The sequence below is a fragment of the Ictidomys tridecemlineatus genome, chromosome 1 (assembly GCF_052094955.1).
Source record: "Ictidomys tridecemlineatus isolate mIctTri1 chromosome 1, mIctTri1.hap1, whole genome shotgun sequence".
In the NCBI taxonomy this organism is placed as follows: Eukaryota; Metazoa; Chordata; class Mammalia; order Rodentia; family Sciuridae; genus Ictidomys; species Ictidomys tridecemlineatus.
In genome coordinates, this window is record NC_135477.1 from 85,093,295 (window position 1) to 85,119,475 (window position 26,181).

A 26,181-nucleotide genomic window follows, 5' to 3' on the forward strand; every position below is an offset into this window, starting at 1 on the left:
CCCTAAAGGAAGTGATTTTAAATTGTCTTGTAAATACAAATGTCATATGGAGTTCCTCTAGCCATTAGTATTTGTGCTTCTTGACATGTGACCGATGACAAACATCCAAGTCTAAAGAAAGCTAGCTAATTTCCCTTTAACCCATTTTGTCCCACACTCCCAGATGTGAAACACTATAAAAACTTAAATTATGCAATGAATATACCACTTATGGCAACTTTGAAATAATTATTATGTTTGCAGAATTGAAAACTTGGGGCTTAATGGGTCCATCATCTGGCAGGGGATATAAATCCCCTATTTGTTCTCTAGCTGCCTTATTTTAATCGGAGCTTGTTTTTCTATAAACAACTCTTCTCAAGAAGAAGCCCAACCTTACCATACAATGTTACTTTTCTCTAGTGGAAAATCATGAGCAGGATCCAAGACCAAAGATCATGTAGAGTGGCCTCAGTTACTCCCTCGGTGAGCAACAGCCCTTGCTCCTCCAGGCTGTTGAGGCCACGAAGCATGTGATCTGCCTATTACCTTGCAGAGTGGTAAGTTCGGTAGGTAAGATATTGTGCTAAATGGTATTGAAAGTGGACATGACTTCTGAGACCCTCAAGAAAAGGAGAGCTTCCAGATAATGGTAGCCAAGACAGATTTCAGAGAGGAGAAAGCATCTGAACTGTGTCTTGAAGGCTCCCCAGGATGTCCACAGGAGGAGGTGGCCTGTGGGAGGGCTTACAGGCAGTGTCCACCACCATTGCAAAGGGGATGTCATCATGGAAAGAGAATTGTCAAGTTTGGTTGAATCTGGGTTTGTGTTGGTGAACCAAGTGGGGGAGGGCCTGGAATGAGAATATTATGGATCTTAAATTTAGGAGGCTTTTTAAAGCGTGGCTGCTACTAGTAATCAGGATAATTCTATGGCCCTGTGTAAACTGCATCCTTGGCTACCCAGCACACCCTGCCAAATTGAAACGAGAAAGCCTGACCCAAGAGCAGGTTGAGAAGGGAGCAGTGTTCCCTGTTTTCTGCCTGCCGATAATGAACCCACATTTAGCCAGGAAACTTCCTTCCCTTTGAATGAACAAAGCATTTAGGCTTTGTCAAAGTATTTCAGAATTAAAACTGGTTTGAGCTTCTTACCCATTCATTCTTCAACACACTCCAAGTGTCCAGCGTGTGCCCTGCACTGGGCTGGGCTCCAGGGAAACTAAGTTGAAAGAGACCTGCTCCCACCACCCAGGATAGAGTCAGTACAGTCACTTTGAAATCTGTTCCACAGCTTCTTAAGAGTTAAACAGGTACCTATTCTAGCAGTAATTATACTCCTGGGTATTTATCTAAGAGAAATGAAAACATAATTCAGAAAAATCCATGTAGGAGAATGCTCTTTGCAGTTTTATTCATAATAGCAAAAGCCAAAAACCAATCCAGGTGTCCACCAACACAAGGGGTAAGCAGCAGTGGCATATTCCTCATCGGAAGAGTATCCAGTAATAAATACAAGGAAACCAGCCCAGGAGTCAAGCCGTGACATGGATGCATCTCAAAAATAACATGCTGAGTGAACAAAGCCGACACAAAAAGGTATGGGTGGTCTGATTCCATTTTAGAATAAACAAAATTAGCCTGTGGTGATGGAAAGCAGAGGATAGGTTGCTGTTGGAGTTGGAGGCTGATTGGAAAGGAGTATAAGGGGTGCAGACATGTTCTGTGCCTTGATGTTCTTTCTTCCCAACTGATTGGACCACAGACTTAATAGCTGAGCATTTCAGCCTCTGTAAATTACACCTTGATTCATGAAGTAAGCTGTAGAAAACACTGCAGAGCCCAGAGGAGACACAAGTGAGAAAACAGTGCAGAAGGAAATAAAAGTATCTCCTGGATCCACAGGGCCACACGGGAAAGGCTCCTGGCCCTGTGTGAGAGGATCTGGAGAGGCTCGGCTAGAAAATGACCCAGAGCTATTCCTGAAATAGGATTAAGAGGTGACAAGGTCAGGAATAAAGGGTAGAGGAGAGGATATTCTGAGGAAATATTCAGAAAAAAAAAAAAAGATGAACAAAAGGTATAAGGGCCTGGTCTTACACACACTGAAAGGATATCCCACAGCAGGACCTCAGGGTAAGAAGGAGGGAAGAGAACAAGATGAGGCTGAGAGACTGGAGGCCAGAGTCAGCCTCCAGGCCCATGCATCATCAGGGATGACCAACTTCCAGCACAAGGAGAGTTTGAATAAGTTCCCCAAAGTGGACCCAACAAAGCCCTAAAAGGAGCAGACACCAACCCTGTCCATAGGCCCCCATGCTGGCCTAGGGGCTAAACAAAGCTCTATCTGAAATCTGTTGTGTTGAATTTGGGTTTCAAAATACAACCATGTGATAAATCATGCTGGGATATGTCACTTGGATTTCAACTTGTTCCCAAGGGAGAAAAAATGTTCTTGAAGGGTGTGCCCCATGCAATGAGTTAATTTCAACATCCATTGACATCAGTGTTTTCCACAGTGTGTTTCAAAAAACAGTAGGTCCTGTAAGAGGCTGGGATGGGGAGGAGGATGCTGTGGTTAATAAAGGTTTGGGAAATGCTACTTTTGGAGAGTCTCAGAGCATATGATCATAATGAAAGCGTGGAAAAAGTCCTACAGTCCTCAAAACAGCATTTCCCAGTCTTATTTGATCATGAGAACTTTTTAAGTCATATAATAATTAATAACAACCAGTGAATTGTGGAACATTTGGGCGGATGTGATAACTTAGATAATATGCAAATAAGGCACAAGAAGTCTTTCTGGCCACACAAGCAACCACATTGAAAAGAGTCCAGTGGCTCAAGTGACCAAACGCACTTCCTAATAACTACTCCTCTCTTACACCAAGATATAATAGTGATCAGTAATGACAATAAATGTTTATTAAGGGATCACACAATTCTAAGAGTTGTCTAAGATCTTCACACTACCTGCAAAGTAGACACCATCAGAAATTCAGTTTTAAAGATGAGGACATTAAGATACGTCATAAGTTTAAACAAGTGCTATATTTTTCACAGATAATAAATGACAGAGTTGGGATCTGAACCCACATGTAATTCCCAAGCCCTCCATCTGAATCACAGTGCCAGTCTCCCATCTCCATGGTCCAGTGTTACCCAAGAGCATTCTTCCACACGTCCATCTGTCCATTCATTCAAATCCCTCACATAAAAAGTGAAGTACTGATAAATGCACGTAAGTTCACTATATTGGAAAAATGGGTTTTAAAACTATTTTTGCTGAAATTTGAATGCAGGAGTGGGGGCCTTTCTTTGTTTTCTCATCTTTGATTGGCAGGGAAGAGCTACATTCCTCACAGGAACATGTCTGGTCTGATTTGGCTCGTGGTCATTCTGATCAAAAATGATCAAAAACCTGAGCAGATTTCAACCCTAGAGTTTTTTCTGGGTCAATGTGGACTCATTTGTTTAATCAAGCCCTTTTTGAAACACATTTTCTGGAATTTTCCTGAACCCCATCTTCTCCATGTTACCCAAAGTTCTCTCAAAAAAAAATCCTCAAAATAATAATCATAACCAGAAGTACTATAAGTTTGTTTGAGAAACTAAATGTTTTACCTTTAAGCCTACCTTGGTTTGCAAAAAGAATTTAGCTGTGTTCCTCTCCTACCACTGTGTGGGGGTGGGGAGGGCACTGGATATCTTAAGTAGTAGGCAAGAGATTGAATCTGACATGCATGTCAGTCATATCTCTATCTGTCTTCATCTGTTATCTGACAAGGAAGTACTTAAATTTACTGGCAGCATCACTCAGGAAAAAAAAAATCTTTCTATGTTCTGACCAGAACCTATGATAATATGAACTTACTTGCACAAGTAGGGGACTTTTAATGTGATTTTTTTCCCCCAGTATTTTGTTTGCTCCCAGCTGGCACAGAATAGGTTCTGGCTTCCCCCTCTGTGTTCATTAAGGTGAACAATTTATAACCAGCTCAGAGCAGAGGGAACTCATAAGGACAAATTTAGCATCTGTTTTTTCATAATCCTTAACCTCAGATTGTGTGTTCAGCATAAAATAACTAAAAGAAATTTTTTTTAAAATACCAAATGATGTAGGTAATTGAGTGAAGTACCCTAAACTGCCAAACAACCCCCTATAGGATCACAGCATTCTACTTTCAAGGTGGGTATGGCTCTAGTGTCCCAAGGGAGACACCAATGAGCAACTATACTTTCTCATATTGGAGTCTGAATGCAAAATGTGGCCGCACTACCACATGCTGACTAACAGACCATCACATTTTGGTCAAAATGTTCATTATGTTCTCCCCCTCCTACACCCACTCTAGGAACTGATGAAAAGTAATTTGCATATGTAAAACTTTGTGAATATATTTTAAGGCTCATGCTGAACAGAAGCATCAAGCATCTAAAAATATAGGATGAGTTCTGCTTGTGTCTATTATGCCAATCCAGACAAACCAACAGGAAATCAAAAATAGTACTACTTTTTGGTAGGAATAAATTCTTCAAGAGCCAGAAGTTTAACCTACTCACTGGAAGTAAAAGAGCTTGGAAAAATCTTCCATTTCTTTAAAGAGAGTTCACTTTTAATCAGACAGAATGCATGTTAAGCTTTTGTATTCTTGGTACAAGAACATTCCAAAAACAGAACCATAGGAAAATGAACAAAGGCAACAATATAATATATGTACATCCAAGGGTTTAAACTTATTCGATTTTAAATCAAATTGCTCCATATTTTCAATGCTCAAATTAGAAAATAAAATTCATCATAACAGTTAACTGCAAGGGCACTTCTGAAATGACAAGAATACAAGCTTAAGATTCTGAACATGCAGATTCCAGAAGCTCTTGGCAAAGCCAAGTATGCAAAGTCTTCCTGACTTCTAATATCTCACTATCCCATCTTCTACCATCTGCCTGCAGCACATGTCAGTGTATTTCCAGGATGGAAACATGCTTCCTTTCTGAATCATTCCTACCAGGACTCCCCAAAACATGGCCTCCTGCAGTTGGACATAACTGCCCTCAATTCACAGGAAAACACTAAACCATAACCTTCTTTCAGTAATCCAGAAGAATCAAGAATTCCCCCCTGCCTAAGTGATCTCTGTCTAAATTTTATGCATTTTAAGATTTATGGATTCCTATACTGAGAGCCCAGTAAAGGTCAAGCTGTCTCTGAGAAGTGGGGACTTCAAACGTCAGAATCCACAAGAAAATATTGAGGCTTTGGAGAACACATTAGAAAACAGAACATAAAAACCACCCCCTCATTTGGGTTTCCCATGAAGAGGTCTCTGAGCATGTAATTCCTGTTCTTTGTTTCTGGTGGATTTATGGGACTCTGAGAGGGCAATGCCCTTACTGCAGTATTACAACATTCTGCATGATTAATTGATTGCAAATCGCTGCACAGGGTGCCAAGATCACTGGTAGGAAGCAGGTCATTAAATAAAATTAAAACTCTGCCAATGCTTTGCTTGTAAATGTTTCTTCCAAAGCCTTACAGCATCATTGCTAAGAAAACAATAATGACTTCAATTCACCAGAGAAGCAGAGTCTCCTATGTTTTTACTGGATGATCCATATAATCTATATTTAATACAAATATCCAACATGCTGTGTTTTAGGAAGAAAGAGATGTAGGGTAATGCAGTCTGCACAAAGAGAGCTGTGGAAAAAGAGTCACCACAAAAACAATTAGATCTTAAATAGCCTCACTGTGCAATTGCTCCTATCCCTCATAATTTGAGCTGTTGCAGTCTGTCTTCCCTTCAGTAATTCTTCAAATCAAGTATTAACATTGCATATTCAGTTGAAAAAAATACTTTCTCCAAAAAGAGAATGGATACTCTGGTCCCTTACCCAAGGAAATTCAATAGTGACTTATTGTAGCAAATTAGCATCTCTATAGATCAAAACTAAGGCACAGCCTTATTATCTGGCCCAAGATCTGATTAGAACAATTACTCCTCCCCAGCCAGTTGTGTCTCAGAAGTGACAGGCTAGTAACATAAGTGTGTTTCAGTCCATTAGTCTGGGGTAAAGCAAAGGAATATATTTCCGAAGATACCACCACACTTAATTTTAAGACTGTTGTAATAAATATGTGTTGTTTCAGGCAATATTCTAAGGCTGACACATAGAATGCCATGCCAGAGAAATTGGTTCACATTTTAGGAGTGTATTTAAATAAACAAATACTAATTGTTTTGCCTGGGGAGATACATTGGACTGTTAAATAGGATTTAGCAGAAGAAAAAGAGTTTAAGAAAGTGTTTCATTGATGTCAAGCTAGCCACCCATGCTTAATTTACTGGTGTTCCAGATACTTTGTTTTAAAAAAAAAAATGCCAATGGGCTGGGGATGTGGCTCAAGCGGTAGCGCGCTCGCCTGGCATGCGTGCGGCCCGGGTTTGATCCTCAGCACCACATACAAACAAAGATGTTGTGTCCGCTGAAAACTAAAAAATAAATATTAAAAATTCTTTCTTTCTCTCTCACTCTCTCTTTAAAAAATGCCAATGAATAGATAAGCTGACTAATTGTTATCGATATAACAATTACATGGTAAATCATTTATGTGTTCACTTCTTACAAGGACAGTAATGGATTCATTTCTACAAGTTTAGGTTAACATAAAGCATTTTATGAAAAACACATTTTAACTTGTTTTCATTTGCTACACATGACCATATGGGAGCTATATGTATAATGTTCTAAATGGAAAACTTACTCATATAAAAGAGATGCTCTCTAAAGTTCTAGGAGGAATTCTTACTCTAATAGTATTGGATGTCAGTAAACAAATTTATATCATTAGTGGAGAGGAGGGAAAAAAAGTCTGTAATTTTTCAAGTCTGCTACCAAGAATTCAGAAAGATGTTAAAGGGCAGGGATGTTGCAGGTACCTACACATTCTATTTCTTTAAAGAGGATTCAATTTGAATCATATGGAATATAACATGCACCCATTTGATGAAAAGTTTTAAAACAGTCATTCCCATTAGCCATCCTAAGGCAAGAACCCTGCCCACCCAGCCTGCATCAACCACTACCACATCCCGTAGCTCTGATATCTCTTTTCAACTTCTTACAATGTGTGGCTCAAGCTCACAGTTGCTTTCATTTCTGCTAAACAATGTAGCCTCGACTCCTTCATTAATTTCATAAATATTTATCAGTTGTGCATTATATGCCAAACACTGCACTTGGTGCCTGCGATAGAGCAATTAACAAAGAAGATGTGTACAATACTCCACCCCCATGCAGCTTACTCTCTAGTGGGACAGACAGACATTACATAAATTGTTGCACACCTAATTAATTCAAATTATAAGTGCTAATAAGAGCTGCTTCCTGGTGATTCTGAAGTTTGATTTTTATCAGTTTTTCGAGCACTATCAAGGACAAATTATTCCAGGATAATCAAACTCAGAGAGATTAAGGTCATAAACCAGAATGGATTTTTAAAATTTAAAGCAAGAAACGGTTTACCTCATCCAACTCCTGTTGAATGCATTTGACATTTTCTGTCTGATAGTCAGAGGGCTTGCTCCAGAACCAAAATATGATTAGAAGTTTTGCTGGAGGTATATTTATAGGAAGCAACCAACAAGGGTCTAGATATGAAAGTTCTCCATTCTAAATTGAGATGTTCAGTCTTCTTGCAGAATGTCTTACATTTGGGTATTTACATATGGCTATAAAAATATTTGGTAAAAATTGTTCTACCACAGGAGGAAGAAAGGGAAGAAAACACTGTGCTTTCGGGACTTCCTCCTTGGGTCAATTCTGGTGATGCAATAATAAATGTCCCCAAATGAGACTAATACAGAAAGATAGTCACCCCTTCTATTCTACTTCTTCCCACTCTGAGTAAAAAGAAAAAAAAAACTCTAATGTACAGCTAATTTTTATCACATTTTAAGCCATTAGCTTTCTAGTGACATTTAGAAGACACATTCATTTTATTAGTAGGCTATCTCTGGATGTCCATTAAAATAAATTGTTTTCAGAATGTAGGAATGAAACTGATGTTCACTGGCTCCCCAGGACATGCAAGGCCTTTTCCTTAATCCTATTAACATGTCCCTGCCTTTGGTGGAAACTAAGAGATCACACAGCAGTACAAGATTCAGGATCTGAACTGAGGTTCTGGAACATCAAGCCCAACAACCCAGGTTGATAGTACAGAGACACATGGACATTCATCAGGCTGGATGCTTCAAAATTACCTAAGAAGAATGTTAGATACACAAGGTTGCAGGCTCCAGACAAACCCTGATTCATATCAGATCTCGAAACAGAGGAAGCTGTGCTTTTATTGCAAGCTGCAGGAAACTCTGATATATGTTCAGTTGCAGTAACCAGGTTTCTAGCAAAAAATCCCATTCATGTGTCTTACTTCTCATTAGCTTCAGAGTTAGAGCCTGCCCCAACACTGTCATAGAGAGTGGGAGTTTGGAAGAATGATTCTCCAAGTTTCAACCACTGGGCTTAAACCTCATCAAATACACTTAACTATCTATCTGAATTCATGTGTTCACTGAACAGAGTGAAAAAAAAGTTGCCTTATTTGGAAAACAAAGACAGTAATCATGATCTCAGGAGACCATTGTAAAGAGCAAATGAGATCATGAATTCAGATGTGTTTTTCAACGGCATGAAGTGCCATATAATATCACATTATTAATTCTTCTGAAGGGGAGTTAATTTGGATGAACATTTCAATCTAGTGGGAGTATTTTATCTACCCTCAACTTAAGCAGAAGGGGGTTAAGTTTGGAAACCAACTTCTGGTGTTGGCAAACTACATTCACCTGTTTTTATAAATAAGTTTAGTTGGAACATAGCTGAGCACATTTTTTTTTTTGGTACTACAGTTTGAACCAGGGGCACTTTACACTGAGCTATTTATTTTTTATTTTGAGTCAGGATCTTACTACATTGCTTAGGGCCTCAATGAGTTGCTGAGGCTGACCTGAAACTTGTCGTCCTCCTGCCTCAGCCTCTAGACTTGCTGAAATTACAGGCATGTGCCACCACGCCTGGCTAGCACACTCTTTATGTATTGCCTATGGCTGCATTCAAGTCACAACGTCAGTGTTGAAGAGCTGCCACAAAGATCTGATGATCCACAAACACTATTTACTCTACGAGGCCACTGTCTGAACCAGATGGCCAGATTCTTCAGGCAAACATAAAACAACAGTACTCAGCTGAATATTCCATATTTCAAATGGGATCTAAAAGTAGACGCTTCACAGTTGGTTAGGGATAAGGATGAGGAAGACCATCCCCAGATTCTGATTCCTGGTGAGGGCGATGCTTTCTTTGCTGGTGATGGATCTTTGCCCCACACGTCACTGTGACGGATGCAAGCAGGATTGATCCCTAAGGCATGTTTGATATATAAGTGGTTATAAATAACCTCCTTTCTAAACCCAATCCTTAATCACCTTGAGACTAAGGCCGTGTGTGTGTGTGTGTGTGTGTGTGTGTGTGTCTGTGTGTGTGTGTCTGTGTGTGTGTGTGTGTGTGTTTCACTTTTTAAGTTAAGGATGACCCAGAGCCAGGCCTAACTTCTAGAACCATTCTTTTCTTGTTGTTGTTAATGTGTTTTTAAGACATTAATGGGCCTTTATTTTGTTCATTTATTTATATGTGTGCTGAGAATTGAACCCAGTGCCTCATACATGCTAGGCAAGCGTTCTACCACTGAGCCAGAACCCATTTCCTCTAGAACTATTCTTACTAAGTGGACGCCCACTTTGGCAGCAGGGCAGGATGAACAAGCAGCCACAGGATTGGCTGGCTGCCCCCCAGTCCACCCACCTGCTGGTTTTGCTCTCCTGCTGTTTACCGGGCTCCATGTGCTAAGGCAGATGGCCCTGGCCCGTTGGCTTACAGGGCCAACCTGCACCTGCATTATACACCATCAGGAACTAGTAATTAACACTTGAGGCTCACCTGGCTTTACCAGGCAAAGGTCATGTTTCCTTTTCCTAATACAAAATCTGCAAAAGGCTAAAGTCAATCAGCTACATTTGTCAATGAGAAAGATTAAAACTAAGCCTTTGATTCCAAAAAAAAATCCTTATACTTCTATCATGATATAAACTTCCCAAAAGCAATCAGTACTATGGTTTCTGTAACATATTATCTAAAGTGATAGTCAAGATTCTAGAAGAAAGACAGAGTTGTTCAATCGTTTCTTAATTTTGACTGCTTCAAACTCATATAGATATATTCAATGCCATAATAAATGTTCCCAACCCTTTAGTTTTGGTTTCATTTAAGTAATCCAAACAGAGTGGATTAAATATTAGATCTAATTTTGAGAGAGCTCAAAATTCCCAAAGCCCCTTGTCTAAGGCCTCAGCTGGCAAACATGAATTTCTGGTTTAGGTTATATAAGTAGGAAATGAACCTGTAGAGTATATTTTTCTGCCCTAATTTATGTGTTGATATAGATTTAATCACTCTATCTATAAATGTATATAAAGGCATTTATCATAATTTTGTCATTAAGCAATTTTTTAAAAGTAAATTCAAATCACCACTCTAATCAAGTCAAAAAATTAACAATGCAGGTAGATTATAGTTCAACTTTGTGCATTAAAAAAAATGAGGCTTTTGTAACGTTTAAAATAATCCTTTTATCCCATTAAGGACTGAATTGTGTCCGTTAAAAGTTTACATATTGAAGTATCTCTAAATGTATTAGGGGACAGAGCCTTTAAAGAGGAAAATGAGTTAAATGAGTTAATTAGCACAGGCCCTGATGAAATATAAGGGTATAAGAAGACTGAATCAAAATACAGACAGGCAAAAAAAAAAAAAAAATACAGACAGGCACAGAGGGTAAGCCATATATGGAGATACAGATAGAAATACAATTGAAGGAGAACACTATGAAGATTTTTGATTTTCATAAAATGTTTTCTTTATTGATTAACAAAAAAGACAAATAATTTAAACTAATAGATGCATTAAATATATTGTTCTAGAATTTTCAAGTTAGAAGGAAAAAAAGTCACAGCAGCAATTTTTTTTTTTTCTTTTAGGGATAATGCAGTTTAGAATCTCACAGGGCCAATTACATAGCAATCGCCCCACAGAGACTTCATTGCTTAAAGATTTTTTTTTATTTGTGTCTTTGGCTGGTATCCCTCAGAAGAGAGCAGAAAAAGTCTTAAAACCAACCATCTCTTCTATTATGAAGAAAGTTAAATACGAATTTGGATTTAATATGCAAACATCCAAGAATTTTGTCCATGAAATAACTCCCAAAATTACAAAGTAAACTTTAAAGTGCCACCTTAAAAATATTTTCAAATAACATGGGATTATTATTAAACATTAGGAAGCAAAGTATTCTTAAGAAAGAGTGGGTGCCTTATGAGGAAAGAGGGAAACTAAAGGATATTTATGATATCTGAAGATGCTCAAGCTCCATGTAAGAGTTGGCCACCGAAATCCAAAGCACTTAGAAATTGTTTCCTAATGGTAACATTAAAAACAAAGAGAGGGAAAGGAAATAAACAAAAACAAAAACCTGGCCCTTAATCATGAACATCCTGCCAGGCATTAAAAAAGGATTTATTTTATATCTACTGCAACTTAAGTTAAAAGTACAACTCAACCCGGTTCTCTGGAAATTAATAATTTACAATGCAATCATTCAGAGCATGAGCTCCAGAGCCAGTCTTGCTGGGTTCAATTTCCATTTCTCCCATTTCCTAACTATGTGATCTAGGACAAGCTGCTTAACCATTATGCATCCTAGTTTCCCCTCTCAAATGGAGAGAACCAGAACCACTTCAGTGGGTTGTCATGTTAAAGGAAATTTCTCCAAATAAATCCTTAGTGAATGAAATAACAATGTGCCATATGGTTATTGGTGGTAGAGCAATTCACACTAATCAAAATCAGAGCACAGAGAGTATAAAGTGACTGGTGAGGCTGGATTGGGGGAAAAAACAAACAAACAAAAAACAATGAAAATTCCAGACTAGGTGACTTCTAAACATGTTCACAAATTTTGTTTACATACAATTTTGTGCATCAGCCTTAATGTTCCTGAATGTTCCTGAAAGTTCCTGAAATTTACATCTGCTGATCTGAGCTGGGCTCATATATAGTATTGGACCAGACAAGAAAGCAAACATCCTTTAAGGTGTTGCCTGAAACAGCTGACCTTAGGGCCTATGGATGAAATAATCAGCACAGCTGATGGTTAAAGTCATGGTTAAATGAACACTTAACAAATTCACCAGCCCAGAACATTATGGGCAAACACTGTTGGCCAGCATACTGTGAACCACGGGGATTCTCAGTAGTGGTCTCTGTGACCACTCATCCAAAGATTCAGTAGCACAATATGAAAGACGCTGGACACTCTGACTAGACCTTGACTCCAGCACACAGATTGTGCTCCCAACCACCCAGCACACCAGGGGCCTGCCTCCACCAGCCCTGCCCCCTCCATCACTGCTTCCACACCCCAGCTGAGACCCTGGCCGGCAGCTGATGTCCTGCTACTTTCGATTTAAAGTGCTGTGAAAGCTCTGGAGCCATTTCAACAATGTTATCTGGCCCTGACCGCCCTCTTAGGAAAATATATCACATTTTCATTCCACTTCCCTATCACCTCCTATTCCTTGTTCTTTTGTCTCTTCAAGAAATTGCTTATCATGCTTAAGTAAACAAATATAAATAGGGTTTTTCTGACTAGTTGCAAAACTCTGGTGGTTAACAGTGCACATAGCATTTCTGATCCAATCTGTACTTATATACACCAGGATGTTCCTGAGAGATTTAGGCCAAAGTTGATTTCCCTCCCTGCTGTAAATGTGCTGAGTGTCCTTGGCCTATACTGGACATTCAATTTCTTCAGCATAAGTCTATTTTCTTAGCATTTCTCTTGGCCCTATCTAACTCTTTATAGGCAGATAGAATGGTTTTGTGTATAGTCACTGTTTATTTCCTTGGTACATTTTCTATCTACTGCGGGTATGCTGCCAAATGTTTAAAAGCTTTCTACTTTGAAGCACAAGGCAATAGAAAAAGATGGCAGATACACAGAACAAGTAAAACAGAAATACTTCTCTTAAACAAAAGCCGAATGTGGTTAAGCTCAAACTGAGTTTTTGAATTACACCAAAGCCAGGATGCAAAACCACACTGGCAAAAACACATAAAGCCCTGTAAATAGCAAGTTAATGAATCAGCAGAGCAAAGCAACATGTGCCTAGGAAAAAAGCACCCTGCAGTGTGGTCTCCACAGTATTAAACTGCAAGATAATACATTAAAGGGGTCCTATTTTCTAAATTTTGCTTAACCTTTTTTATTAGTCAAAACTATTAATCCAATGTATTGTTCTCTTTTATTTAAGGAACATCTGAAACGGTACTTTTAAGAACTATTTCATTCTCTCCTACATGCTGACGAGAAGTAAGAACATCACAGCAGTGGCTAAGTGGTATAAAGAATTATTCACTATTGAGAATCAAGATCTTTTATATCAGCAATAAATCAACGTGCAGGTAGTGTCAGAATTATGATTCCCTAATTGGAAGAAGCTCAACACCTTCAAATAATTTTGTTTCTGAAAAATTATCCACCCAACTGACAAACTAATATATATTAATCGCAGACACAAGTCCATGTCAAGTTCTAAGGATCTCTATACACTGCTTGTTTTATGTTTCTGAAACATTTTACTGTCAGTGATTTATTTCAGGTCCATGTGGCCGGCCATTTGTTTATTCTATTGCATACCATCTGTTTTTCGGTAGAGAGGTTTCAAGTTCTTCTCATTCCCTACCTCATATCCCACAGAAAACAATTTATGATAGACATAGATTTAAATCATTTGGATTCACGTCGAGTTGGAAACTTGAGCTGCCCTTCCTTTATATTTGGCAAATGTTTTAATGGGATTAGCAAATTGTGTTATTACGAGGTACTTATGGAGAGACGACACCTTTTTTTACAATGACAAATGATGTTAACAGTTTCATTTGGGGTGTTTAATAGCAGTACAGAAGATTTCTCTAACGTTACAGGAAATTGCTGTGATAGACCATAAAGTCCTATTGCAAACCCTGTTCATATCTTTTATTTCTGAGAGTCAACGGATATGTGGATCGGGACATAGAAGGGTCTACAGTGGGGAATAAAGATCAAGTTGCTTCACTTTTAAGGGGACATGACCCTTTGGGCCCACAGGCCTAAAAACCACCTGGTTCTTATGTGTTGGTCTCATTTCCTAAACCCTACATTCGTGGCTTTGCTTGTCTAGATGCTTCTGAGAGAAGGCCATCCCCAGACTTCCCCACAGAAAAGTGTGTGCTACAGACTCCAGCTCGTCATCACCAATTGACTCCCATATTAGGGCTCACTTTGATTCAATCTGCAGAAGAGCCAATCATTCAGAGAACACAATTTCTTGTTGAAACTACACAGGCGATGTGTAAGGTGTTAATTACCATATTTACAAGAATCCTTGCTGCTTTTGTGGAGAGGAGGTATCTGATGACAGGGCCCAACAGCTGTCCACAGTTCATGGTTGACATCTGAAGGCTGAGAAACTTCTGTCTTGAGGTTTACTTGATTTTCACTAGTCCTCACCAAATCAGAATTAGATATATTTTGGGGGTAAGTGGCATCCTCGTGGATGCCTGATGGACTTGGTTTACTGAAAGTGTTAAGTGACATTTGTACTAAAGCTTCATGGACGAGGAGTGAATTTTCACGACACAAACCCTCAGATGGATTAAGTTCCATTACCTGTGTAAGGAAATACAGAAAAAGTACTATAATTTCTCCAGCAACTTAAACAAATGTAGTAAAGTGTTTATTTCTACTAGAATCTCACAATCAAGACCTCAATAAGAGTGAGATCAAGAAGAATATCACCATTTACTGTTTCCTCTCATTCCATTTAAATGAGCTAGAACCAAAGAATTCAATTCACTATCCACAATGTCTTTTATAACAAAGCTGCAGTGTCCTAGACTATTAAAGAGTCTCTACTTTATTTTAATCAAAGACAGAACATTTTAATTTTTACTAAATAAAAAATTGAAAACATATCCATATATACACAAGGAATTTGCAATAAATGTAATTTAGCAAACTTGAAAGAAAAATCAGATGCAACACAGTTCTCATTAGCTTTTACAACTCCATGCATTATCAATAAAAAGCATACATGCAACACATATAGCACAGAAAACTAAACTCCTGGGATGAATGGGATTGCCAAGCATTGTCAGAGAGGATGCAAAGAAAACACGTAATCTTCTGAAAGATTTCATCCTACTCAGACATAGCCTATGTCTTTAATTAGCTTTGAGGCAAGATAGAAAATATAAGTAGAAAGGAAACAAAAGAGTGAGGAAAAAAAACTGTATCCTTAACCCCAGAGCCTATGGGAAAGCTCCTCACACCTTTTATCCCCAGGCCAGTTTCTCCTCCACACCTGGAGCAAACTGAATCCAGCAAAGTAGAAAATGAATAATTACTGACAAATGTATGAATCTTAGAATTATTATAAATTCACTTGTCTATGAGAAGGGCCTCGTTTTGATTAAGCTCAAGAGCATTGTTAGCTTACACAATGTATGTTCAGACTAAACAAAGGGAGATGTAATATTTTTAGAAACCTATAATCTAGGATACATTTCCAATGTTATCTACCAATCAGATAGAGGAGACAACATTGAACTAAGGGCCTGAGAAAGGCCAGGCTCCCATAAATGGCCTCACAACCATCAGGCTGAGGCCATTCCCACTGACCTTCCCATGCCCACTAGAGACCCCAAAGCTGCTTCTTACCCTCAACAGCACTGTATACTGCTCTGAAAACACATCTTCACTTTCACTTTCTTTTGGCTTTTGTTTTTCACTTTCTAACAAAGCACTCCCTCTTTGCTAAAACCTGACTGATTCTTAGATTCTTTTCTGTGATAGGTCAAGAGGCTGGAAAGTAGAATAGCAGTCTCCTCTTTCTTTGGACAGATCTCTTTGAGTCCCATTATGGTGACAGTGCAAATCATGTTAACTATTATTAGTGATATGGATTTGGGATTTAATCTATCCAATTCACAAAGAGTAACATAACAGAATAGTGTTTTATTTGCATATAATATATATTCATACCTAACCGGTTTAAAAGGTACATGAATCCTAGATGATAGAATATTCTTATTATATCCTATAGGAATAGATTGCAGAAACAGGGTCCTTAAAATACTGGAACAATGGCATGTTCACAGTGAATGTGCTTCTAAGGCAAACCTGCCCTCACCTCACTGGGTCAATCTGATTCTATGTTCCTTCCCCAGGCAAAGGTGTCTCTGAGTACAATGACCCAACAGAACCTTGGTCTTAAAAATTTCCATGTTTCAAGTCAAGACACATGCATTGCTTCTAAAAGATCCTAGCTTTCACTGTCTACTAATTTGAGACGCTCTTGTGAGCTCTTACACAACAACCAGTAACAGCGGTGTTTGTATAGCATCCCTGGAGGACTGAGCTTGCCTTTGAAAGCTGCTTGGACACCCTGGAAGAGCCATACCTCCTTGCTTCCTGGTGGAAAGGCGGCGGGGAGGCTGCTCTGCCGGCTGTGCTTCCACTGACACTGCAGGCCCAGTTGGGCGCGCATGCTCTCTCTCTCCCTCTCCACCATCCTCTGGCCCTCCCTCAGCCGCTCCAGGTTTTGCTGGTACTCCTGGAGCTGATGGTCCAGCTCACTGCGGTTCTTGAGCAGCAGCTCCTCCTGGGACTGGCACTCCCGTTCCCGCGCCTGCAGCCAGCTCTCCTTGGCCTCCTGCTCCCGCTGCTGCTGGTCACACCTGCGGTGCCAGCGCCGCTGTTCCTGCTGGAACTGGTGTTGGAGCTTGTGGATGTTAGCCAGCTCCTCACGCTGCTTCTCCAGGTTGCGGGACTTTTCCTGGTCTTGGAAGGAGCAGCCTCGCAAAGAGTGGCTGGGGGCCAGGCTCTCCTGCTGCAGAACCAGCTTGTGGATCTCGATGTGGCTATCCTGAATGGTCAAGGCGGCCTGTGGGGCAGCGGAGGACAAATGAATAAACAGGCTTGTGTCTTGTTTACCTCTTGGGTTGGAAGCATCCCTAAATACAAAATGTATAATCAAACTATTTTCTCTTAATATTCTGCCCTTTTTCCAAATTACATGTAAAGACAGACTTTGGCATTTCAAATAGGTTTATCTTTAGTTCTTAATGACATCATCTGGGAAATTATATAGAGAAGAAATCTTATATAGAGAAAAAAATCATTTTTTCTTAGTGTTTGAGGGGATTGGTTCCAGGACTCCTTGTGGGTACCCAAGTCTGCAGATGCTCTAGCCTCTTACATAAAGTGCCTTAGTGTTTGCACAAAACCTACGCACATCCTCTGCATAATTTGAATCATCTCTAGATGACTCATAATTCCTAATACAATGCCCACACGTCACTTCATGTGCACAAATCCAGTGTAGTACTGAGCAAGATGCAAACTCAAGTTTTGCTTTTTGGAACTTCATGAAATTTTTTCCCTACATTTTTCTATCCAATGTTGTTTGAATGAGAGGATGCAGAAAATGTGGTTACAGAAGGTTTATTGTACTCAACCCCCTACTGTAAATGTCATTGGTTGCCAGCTGTTGGGTGATATTTAAGTAAGTCTTCTTAGTAAGAAAGAATACAGTACATAAACTTGTAAGACTCTACATTCCCATTCTAAAACTCATTCTCTTTCTGAGCTTCCCCAGTTAATAAATTAATAGTCACATTAATTTTAAAATCTATGTAAACCTAGTAGTATCTTTTATTTGAATCCCAAACCAGAAATTACTTGAGTCACATAGGTTGCTTTCATGAAGACATAAAAATAAAAGTCAACTATTTGGAGAGATTTGATAAATATCTCTTTATAGCATAATGCTTAAGGATAGCAGTTAATGCTATTTTCAGGAGATACGTAAGTGGCTGAAGCTAGTCTGCTTACTGTTATGTCTTTGCATTCTCACAGGAAGGTCATGCATAAAACACTGAGCTGAAATTCATTTGTTTAATAGATTGCTAACAGGAGGCTGGAATGATTAAGAGAAAATAGACACTCTAAATCCCAGAGGACATTACCAAATAGATTTAAAAAAACATTTTGAGTTATGGTATCTGCCTATGAAAAGTTTGGCAACATCACAGAAGATAATTGCCAAGATTTGGATAGATGCCACTAAGCCAAAATTTCTCTGTGAATATCCTTGGAAGCTTTTCATTTTGAAATTTCCATTTAAAGTGCAAAGATGTACAGAAGGGACAAATTGAAAATGGACACATACTGGGTATGTGTGTGTGTGTTGACTCAGTATGAGAAATCATTACTCTCTTAGGAATAAATTCACATTTTTCCTTTCTAAGAATTTTTTAAACTGTCCATGTAACAGATGCTAGGAAGATGAGGGTTTGAACATTAGTTCTTTGTTAGATCAGCAGTTTTCTATACTTTTGAAAGTTAGAGAACTAAAATATATTTTAAATGTGTACTCGTTTTAGAGTAAGATTCAAAAAGATATTCCCTTGGGGCCTTTTGAAATGAAATTCATATTTTTAGATTTGAGAATTATTTTTTAAATTTCAGGCTTGTTTGACTATTTGGTTAATGACCTTTAAGAGCTGTTATAAAGAGAACAATGATTATCATTGAGAATAGATGCTAATTACTATACTCTTTAAATATGAAATAATTAGCACATAATAAACCACTCAGGACTCGATGACCTGGCAGAACACACTGTAGACAATACATCACTCCCTAATTCCAATAAATCCTAAGGGCATCAGTACGGTTAAACAAACAAAAATCCAATCATTTACATGTCAAAACTGCCACGGGAAATGATAACTATCATGTAAGGATTACCATTAGAATAATTGAGCATGACTATGAAGACTTCTTTGTGTCTACTTATCATTTGGGATAAGATTATTTTCTTCCCTAACACAGAGGTGGAATTCAAAGATTGGATATTCATTTCCCACACTTAAAGTTTGCACTTATGTTTAGGAGAGAACAGTACTTTTTTAGGAATCCGCACGCAATCCATTCTCTCTTCACTTACATTGCCAGAATATCTGTGCCTTTTCCTTTTTGACTCATTCTACCTATTCTCTGACCCTGTTCTCATATGACCAAATTTCATTTTCATCTCATTCAGACACACTTATGTAAAAACATTAAGCATGGATAAGAAATTCAGCTTCCAAAGAGATGACTGTACCATGAACGAAAATCTTTCAGAGACCATATCTTTAGAGCAGCCCAAAAGCTTTAGCCTGTTTGAAAAAGTCTACTGTAGACTTTGGTGTTTCCCAAGTGGCTTCAACCTAATGCATTGCAAAAATGAGGTCATTTAGGTCACAGGGCATTTTGAACCTTGAATCCACATGGGGCTACATTCAGAGTTGAATAGAAGAGAGATGAACTTGTATTTTATCAGGTAACACTACCCAGGATGCTCAAGTTTTTTATTCCTTAAGAGATAATACATTACATTCAAACTATCCCTTCTTTGTTGACATTTAAAAGAAAACATATTTGTTTTATATGATAAATTCACCTCTAAGAACTCCTATTCCAGACCAGCATCTCTGATGTAAGACACTAAAGGCAATCCCACAAAACTGTGAATAAGGAGCTTACTATCACCCCTGTTAGTTAACAGATTTTCAGAAGTTTCATACAAAGCAATAAATCAAGAAAATGAAATTGATAGGACTATTAAAGAACAGTTAAATAATTATTATTTTCAAATTTTTTCCTACCTGGGATACCTCAAAGAATCAAATAAAGAAGTTAATTGAATAGACCAGTTAAAAAATAAATACACAAATATCCTTTACTTACAACCATTAGGGATACATATATTCACCTATATGAAGATATTCTAAAGCTTTGTAACAGAACATAAAATAAGAGATGACTGGCCCATGTTTTTAGACAAGAGGACTGATTATGGCAGAAGTTCCAATTCTCTCCAATTTAATTCATAAATAAAATAAAATTTTGATTTTGTGGGTCTTGGTAGGAAATAACTGACAGAGTGATTCAAAAGTTCTGGTAAAAGTATGTGTAAATATATGAAAAAATAAGAGGAGACTAGCACTGTCATATATTCAAATGTAATCCAAAACTTTATTCATTAATTAATGTGATAATAATAAAGTCTTGATGTAGTTGGGGTTGAAGTATAAATAAGGAAACAGCAAATGCAGTATGACTTAACATTTTTTGGTGACAAATTAGACTTAATGTTCTTTTAACATTCAAAAGGTATACAAATATGAAATATGAATGAGTTATAAACCAGGAAGGGGTAAAAAGTTTAGTCTCACTACTAATCACAGAAGTGCAAATTCAAATTATCAGATTCTTGACCCATTTTCAAATTGAAGAGAGAAAGAAAGAAAGAGAAAGAGAAGGTTGATTGCTTTATTTGGGCAAAGTTTATTTAAAACCTTAAAAAAAAAAAGAAAAGAAAGAAAATAGTTCTAGTAATTTATCCTGAAGAAACATTTAGATATGGCTATAGAGATCAGCGTACAAGGATGTCCACATTTTGTGCTATTAATAATAAAAAAGTGTAGCTAATCGGTGATTGGATAAATTTCATAGACTTGAACATTACACATTTATTGAAAATCATGCTATTGTAGAATAGAGGATGGCACAGACAGGTGTTGCTAAAATACATACAAAAAGCAATCCAGAATCTGGAGGGATATGCACTAGCATGATGGTGGTGAGTCCTCTCCACAGAATCACAAGCCATTTCTTTTATCTATTTGTATTTCCAAATTTCTTCAAAACGTTTTACTAGCTAAACATTGCTTTTATAGCATTAAAATTTTGTTAATCAGTAAACTAAGCAACTGGGTGCCCTGAGCCTCTTTTTTGTGCATGACCTGAGGGATCCCTCAGCACTCTAATCCTCAATTCAAACATATTTTTATGCTTGAAAAAGAATATTCCCTTTGAGAATAGGTCTTGTGGTCCTTTTGCTTTTGTGAACTTAACCCTCAGCATAGTGTCCAGTACAGACAGAGTGGGTACTCAAAAAATGTTAAGCGATTGAGAAGGGGGGGAAAAAAAACCCGAAAGAGTGGATGAATTATTTAACTGCTCTTAAGACCTAAGGCCACATGTGGAAGTGAAAAAGTTTAGGTGTGAATTTAAGTTTTCACCAGAAAATGTGAAGTCATGCTACACTCACCTAAGAGCTTCATTGTAAATGTCAAGCCAGAACATATTCATCACTATTTTCTAAAGATATGAACTGTTTTATGGTTTCTAAGAAGAATGGTATAAAATGTAGTAGTGGTGTTGCCTCATGATTACAAAACCAGGTGAAGTTTAGCTCATCTGGCTGACTTACTCTTACGGGGTTGGCATTCTTCTGAGATCACTCACTACCTCTCAAGATATTCTAATTTCTAAAGTCTGGGAATCATCAAAGTGAATTGCATTAAGAGAAACATTCACAAGGTCAAAGATTAGCAGAAGGTCGTTACCTGAAGGCTATATAAAAGACGAGTTAAATTCTGTATAGCTTGTATAATCTGAAAAATAAGAGGGTATATATCAAATTCTTGAAAAATCTTTCATTAGCTACAAATAAGAAAAAAAGCATAGTGATATATTTAAAGCATACATAGCTCACCTCTGATTGTGAAGATTCTGAAAAACTTCTATATTTCACCTACAATACATAAAAACATAAGAAAATGAATAGCCACTCTACTTTTTGGAAAAGCTGTTCCAAAATGCATGACCCTCATTCTCTCTAAACTCAATTACCTCATCTATAGTGACTCTGAATCCTTCTAGGAAGAAAAACCTATAGAAACCCCCACTTGAAAGCAAGAGCCTCCCTCATGCAAACTTGGTGTTAGGGATGCATGGAAAGTTTTACCAAGCTCCATCTTAAAATAAGGGAGGACTGAGAGGAAGCCTTGCAAGGGACACATGTTTACTGCATGCAGACCACACTGTAAACTGAGCGCTCTGTGCCCAGGTTGAAGTTTTCTCCTGAGTCAGACTGACCCCTTACATCCTCAAGGCCAGATTTAGAAGACAGAGAACATTGTATCAGGCCTCCAGCTCCCTGCCTCACTGGCCAAAATAGTCACTGGTTGGAATAAGAAAACCGGTCTCCCCAGAGCCTGCCTCAATTAGACTTCACTGGGCCAGTACAAAGACTATAAGTGAGGCCACAGGAGACCATCTGCTCCTTGGGAAGTAGGTCTATGCTTTATTCTTTGTCTTGCCCACAGCACACATTAATGGAACATGTGGATACTGAGGGTTTCCAGTTTCCAGAATTGAATTAAACTTTTGTTTATTCACCTATTGTCTGTCTTCTCACACTAGTACATAAACCAGTGAATAGCAGGACTTTGTGTATTCAATATTATATCTGCAAACCTAAGAAGGATGTCTGGCATGCAATGAAAACTTGAATTTGATTGCGCTCTACTCAATAAGTACTGATCACCCACTATCAACACTATGCTTTGTCCTATGGGAGATCATTGGACTCCCTAGTCCCCAAGCGCCTACAGTCTCCAATATGCTGCTTGTTTTCATCTGAGCAGATCTAATTTTAAGTGTAAAAAACAGTCAGCCATGGTAATGTTCTCAGATAACTTTCAACTTGTTGTTAAATGCAATCAGTTCAGGTTGATGATGAGCTAACCAGATCTTCTCTTCCCCCATGTGGCAAATTAAAAATTTCATTACTGAGAAGTCCCTACAATAGAGGGAAAGACAAAGTCTGAAAAAGGGAGATGAAATTTAAAGGCATTAGATCTGTGCCCAGCCCTATGGAAGATAATAAGGACTAAGAATCCCCATTCTTTAGTGAGTTTTGGAGTTCTTGCTTTTCTACTAGTCTGTTCTTGCCCATCAAAATTTTATTATTTTGAAATAAAATATGGTATAGAATTTTTATACTCTAAAAATTAAACTCATAGAAATGAGTTGCTTTGTGCTACCCAAGAACCACCATTACTAGTGAGAAAGGAAAATGCACATTATCCTTTTAATGGAGTTGGTCTGCCACCTTGTGGTTCAAGAGCATAATTGCAATTGATGATTAACAGGATTTCTGCCATTGGGTTTTTGGAGGCAAGGTGGGGGGTTGTTTTTTAATTCTTTCAGTAGTAATGTTTTAATCTTACCTTATTAAGTGAGCTAATGGGAAACTATCCATTATACAATTTTTAAGAGTGTGACTTCAAATGGAACCTCAGCTTAGTTTCTCAAAATGCCTTATTAAGTGCCAAATTTTCTAGATAGGTTAATACAAAGAGGAACCTGGACACTTAATCTCGATTATCCTCCTGTGACTAAATCACAGGTGGGAGCTGTGATGGCTTTTCATTTGAGAGTAAACTATCACTGACCAACTCATCCTACCTCTGACCCTCTCTCCTTCCTTCCTGATAACATGAAAACAGTTAAAAGCTACAAACCAGATTTAAAAGTGAAGTCTGTACTGAGAAGGATGAAAAGCAGAAACATTTTAAGACAAATAAGTTAGTTTACAATCAGAAAACATAAAACATTGCATTCTTATATTCATTTTATCACATTCACTTTTCTTATAAAGTTTTAAAATGATTTTAAATTAGTTGTCTTTTCTATTTTTTTTTTTACATCTTTGAACTTGGTCTCCTAGCCATATGTAATACATACATCATATATAAAATGCTACATTTAAACATATAGATGACATACACGTTTATGTTCTTTCCTACACTGGCACATGCTGATACTTGATAATGGACCTAATTCAGTGTCAGACAAAACCAAATTCTTGAGCCCTCAGGCCCTCCTAAGGAGAACAACTTGGCATCTCCCGGAATCGTAGTTTTATTCTTTTAATATTTGAGACATTTCAATTTCATTTGAAGTTAATGGGAAGTTTATGTATTTAATTTCTAAAGAGAGAGTTATAACCAATGTATAGTATAAGTCATAGAAGAAGAAGTAGCATTTGGAACCACTTTATCACAAATGAAAAATTGGTCAGGTGAATTAAAAATCTATCAAGAGTAGGTGAAATGTGGGCAGTGACAGGGAAAAAAATTGGAAAAGCGGAGAAAGTCAAGGAAGGTAAAAGCAGCAAGAATATTCCAAAGTAGAAATTATCTCAGCTATGTGAGCACCATCCGGTTGCATAAGGGCCCCGATGCTCAGGACCACCTCAGCCAGATGGTTGCCAAAAGCAGTGTGTGGAAAGCAAGGTTTGCAGCGCGGAAAGTGAGCCCAGAGGTCAGAGCACAGACACACATACAGACGTGAGAGTTTTCAACCTTCTTTAATAACTTTTTCACTTTTCTTTTGTTTACACCTACATGATATAGGAAGAACAAGAACATTGAAAGAAGAAATAAGTTAGAAAGTTTAAATAGGAATATTGAGAACAATTCAGAAAAGCACTTTCATTCCACTCACTGCCATTGACAGGGCAGGACCTGAGGCTATTTTATGGGTACAAAGCAACCCAAGTCATTTACTAACAAATCAGTTAACGATACCTTCTCCCCTGCATCAGAGACCTCCAAGTCGGTTACCACACCCTGGATCCCGGGATCCACATCCCAACAGCCTCTTCCTTCTGTCCCTTCTGTGTCTAGTGCTGGGAGCACGCCATTGAGACAGAAACAAAAAGGACAAACATCAGCCACCCGATTGGGTTCATCCACACACAGCTGACCCACCCTTCCAAATAAGGAACGAGGACAATTGATACATCTGGAATGTTCTCATAGGAGGCACCAAAGCAGCACAGAGCAAAGCACACAGTCCCTGCCCACAGGGGGCTTACACACTAACACAAGTCATATTGACACAGGGCATGAATGAGCACTCATCTTTTCACATTTACTGCTTCCTCATGCAGACGTGCCCATGTGTTATTTGTGGTCTAGGAAATATAGATTCTATGTATCACATTCACTTAGTAGGAAAAAGCCTACTGGGGAGGGTGAAATTTAAAACAGGTACAATTGAATGAAAGCAAGGTCTCAGGGCAGACCCAGGTCTCTAAGAAGGCTCCCCCTGCCCAGTACGAGAGCGGCAGTCCATAAGCAAGGTTTAGAAGGAAAAAGCAGACCAGCAGCAGTCACCTTTCTAAGAAGGCTGAAGATGGCTAAGGCTTCATGGTTTCAGGGTCACATAAACTGAGACCCTGTCCCAGTTTCTCATAATTTCCAATTTTTTTTTTCTCACACTTCCTACTAATACTCTAAATTTGCAAATACTGTAATTACTGTATACTTAACCTACGAAAATATAGGGATTAGTCGAGAAATATTTTTAAGTACCAAATACAAATTTCACTTCCAATAAATCTCCATTGGCATGAATTTATTTCTTTATTTACCATGTGAACTCAGTTAAAATATATACCATGCTCTGCACTGATTAAAGCTAGACCCTTTGAGGCCATTTCACACATAGTATTTCAATGAAACAATGTCTAATCAGGACGCTAATGAAAAAGATATTCACTTTGTGGTGCTGTTTATACAATTCTTTATTTGATGTCATCTTAAAACTTTATTTCTAGTTAGGGAAATGCTTTTTCTTTTTGTTTAAATTATCAAAAAAAATGCTTATATCTTTGGAAAAGTAGAGTTGTCTAAGACTCTAAAGGCCTCTTGTAAAAAAAGACTTTTGATCTCAGCAGAAATTACTTTAAATGATATCAAGTAGAAACCAAGTTCATTGTCTATGCCTATAGTGAAAGGACATTGTATAGAGACTCTTCTGTCACTCAAAAAGTAGTTCCATTGGATACCATTCCTTAAAAAAAAATGTCTTAAAGAGACGTCAAAAGGCATTAGCAAAGAGTTAACTATTCTCTTTCTCTTCCCCAACTCTTCACAGAAATAAGGGCAACCAAATGTGGAAAGAAGGCAGTGATGGGCCAAATAAAGGCAGATTTCTGGAATTTGGATCAGGTTACCCCTCTCCATAGTCAATTTCAGGGCAAGTGAGAGGGTTTCCAGTGGACAGAAACTGACAGAAGTAGATTTCACTCTTTCACCTGATAAAGTATACTGAATCCTAAAAATAGAGTTTTG

General features: G+C 38.1%; 1 protein-coding gene across 9 annotated transcripts in view; it reads right to left on the reverse strand.

Annotated features, from left to right (window-relative positions):
- Positions 1 to 26,181, reverse strand: part of Arhgef28 (Rho guanine nucleotide exchange factor 28) — a 291,621-nt gene that overhangs the window by 14,699 nt on the left and 250,741 nt on the right. For 7 of the 9 annotated variants that reach the window (XM_078043571.1, XM_078043579.1, XM_078043576.1 and 4 more), the window contains 5 exons: positions 24,631 to 24,731; positions 21,750 to 21,788; positions 21,601 to 21,648; positions 16,602 to 17,084; positions 14,509 to 14,809 (listed from right to left, as the gene is read on the reverse strand). In XM_078043571.1, coding sequence (XP_077899697.1) covers positions 14,509 to 14,809; positions 16,602 to 17,084; positions 21,601 to 21,648; positions 21,750 to 21,788; positions 24,631 to 24,731 — 972 coding nt within the window. Of the gene's footprint in view, positions 1 to 14,508; positions 14,810 to 16,564; positions 17,085 to 21,600; positions 21,649 to 21,749; positions 21,789 to 24,630; positions 24,732 to 26,181 lie in introns of those variants that run through there. The other 2 variants (XM_078043593.1, XM_078043585.1) reach the window with 2 other exon arrangements.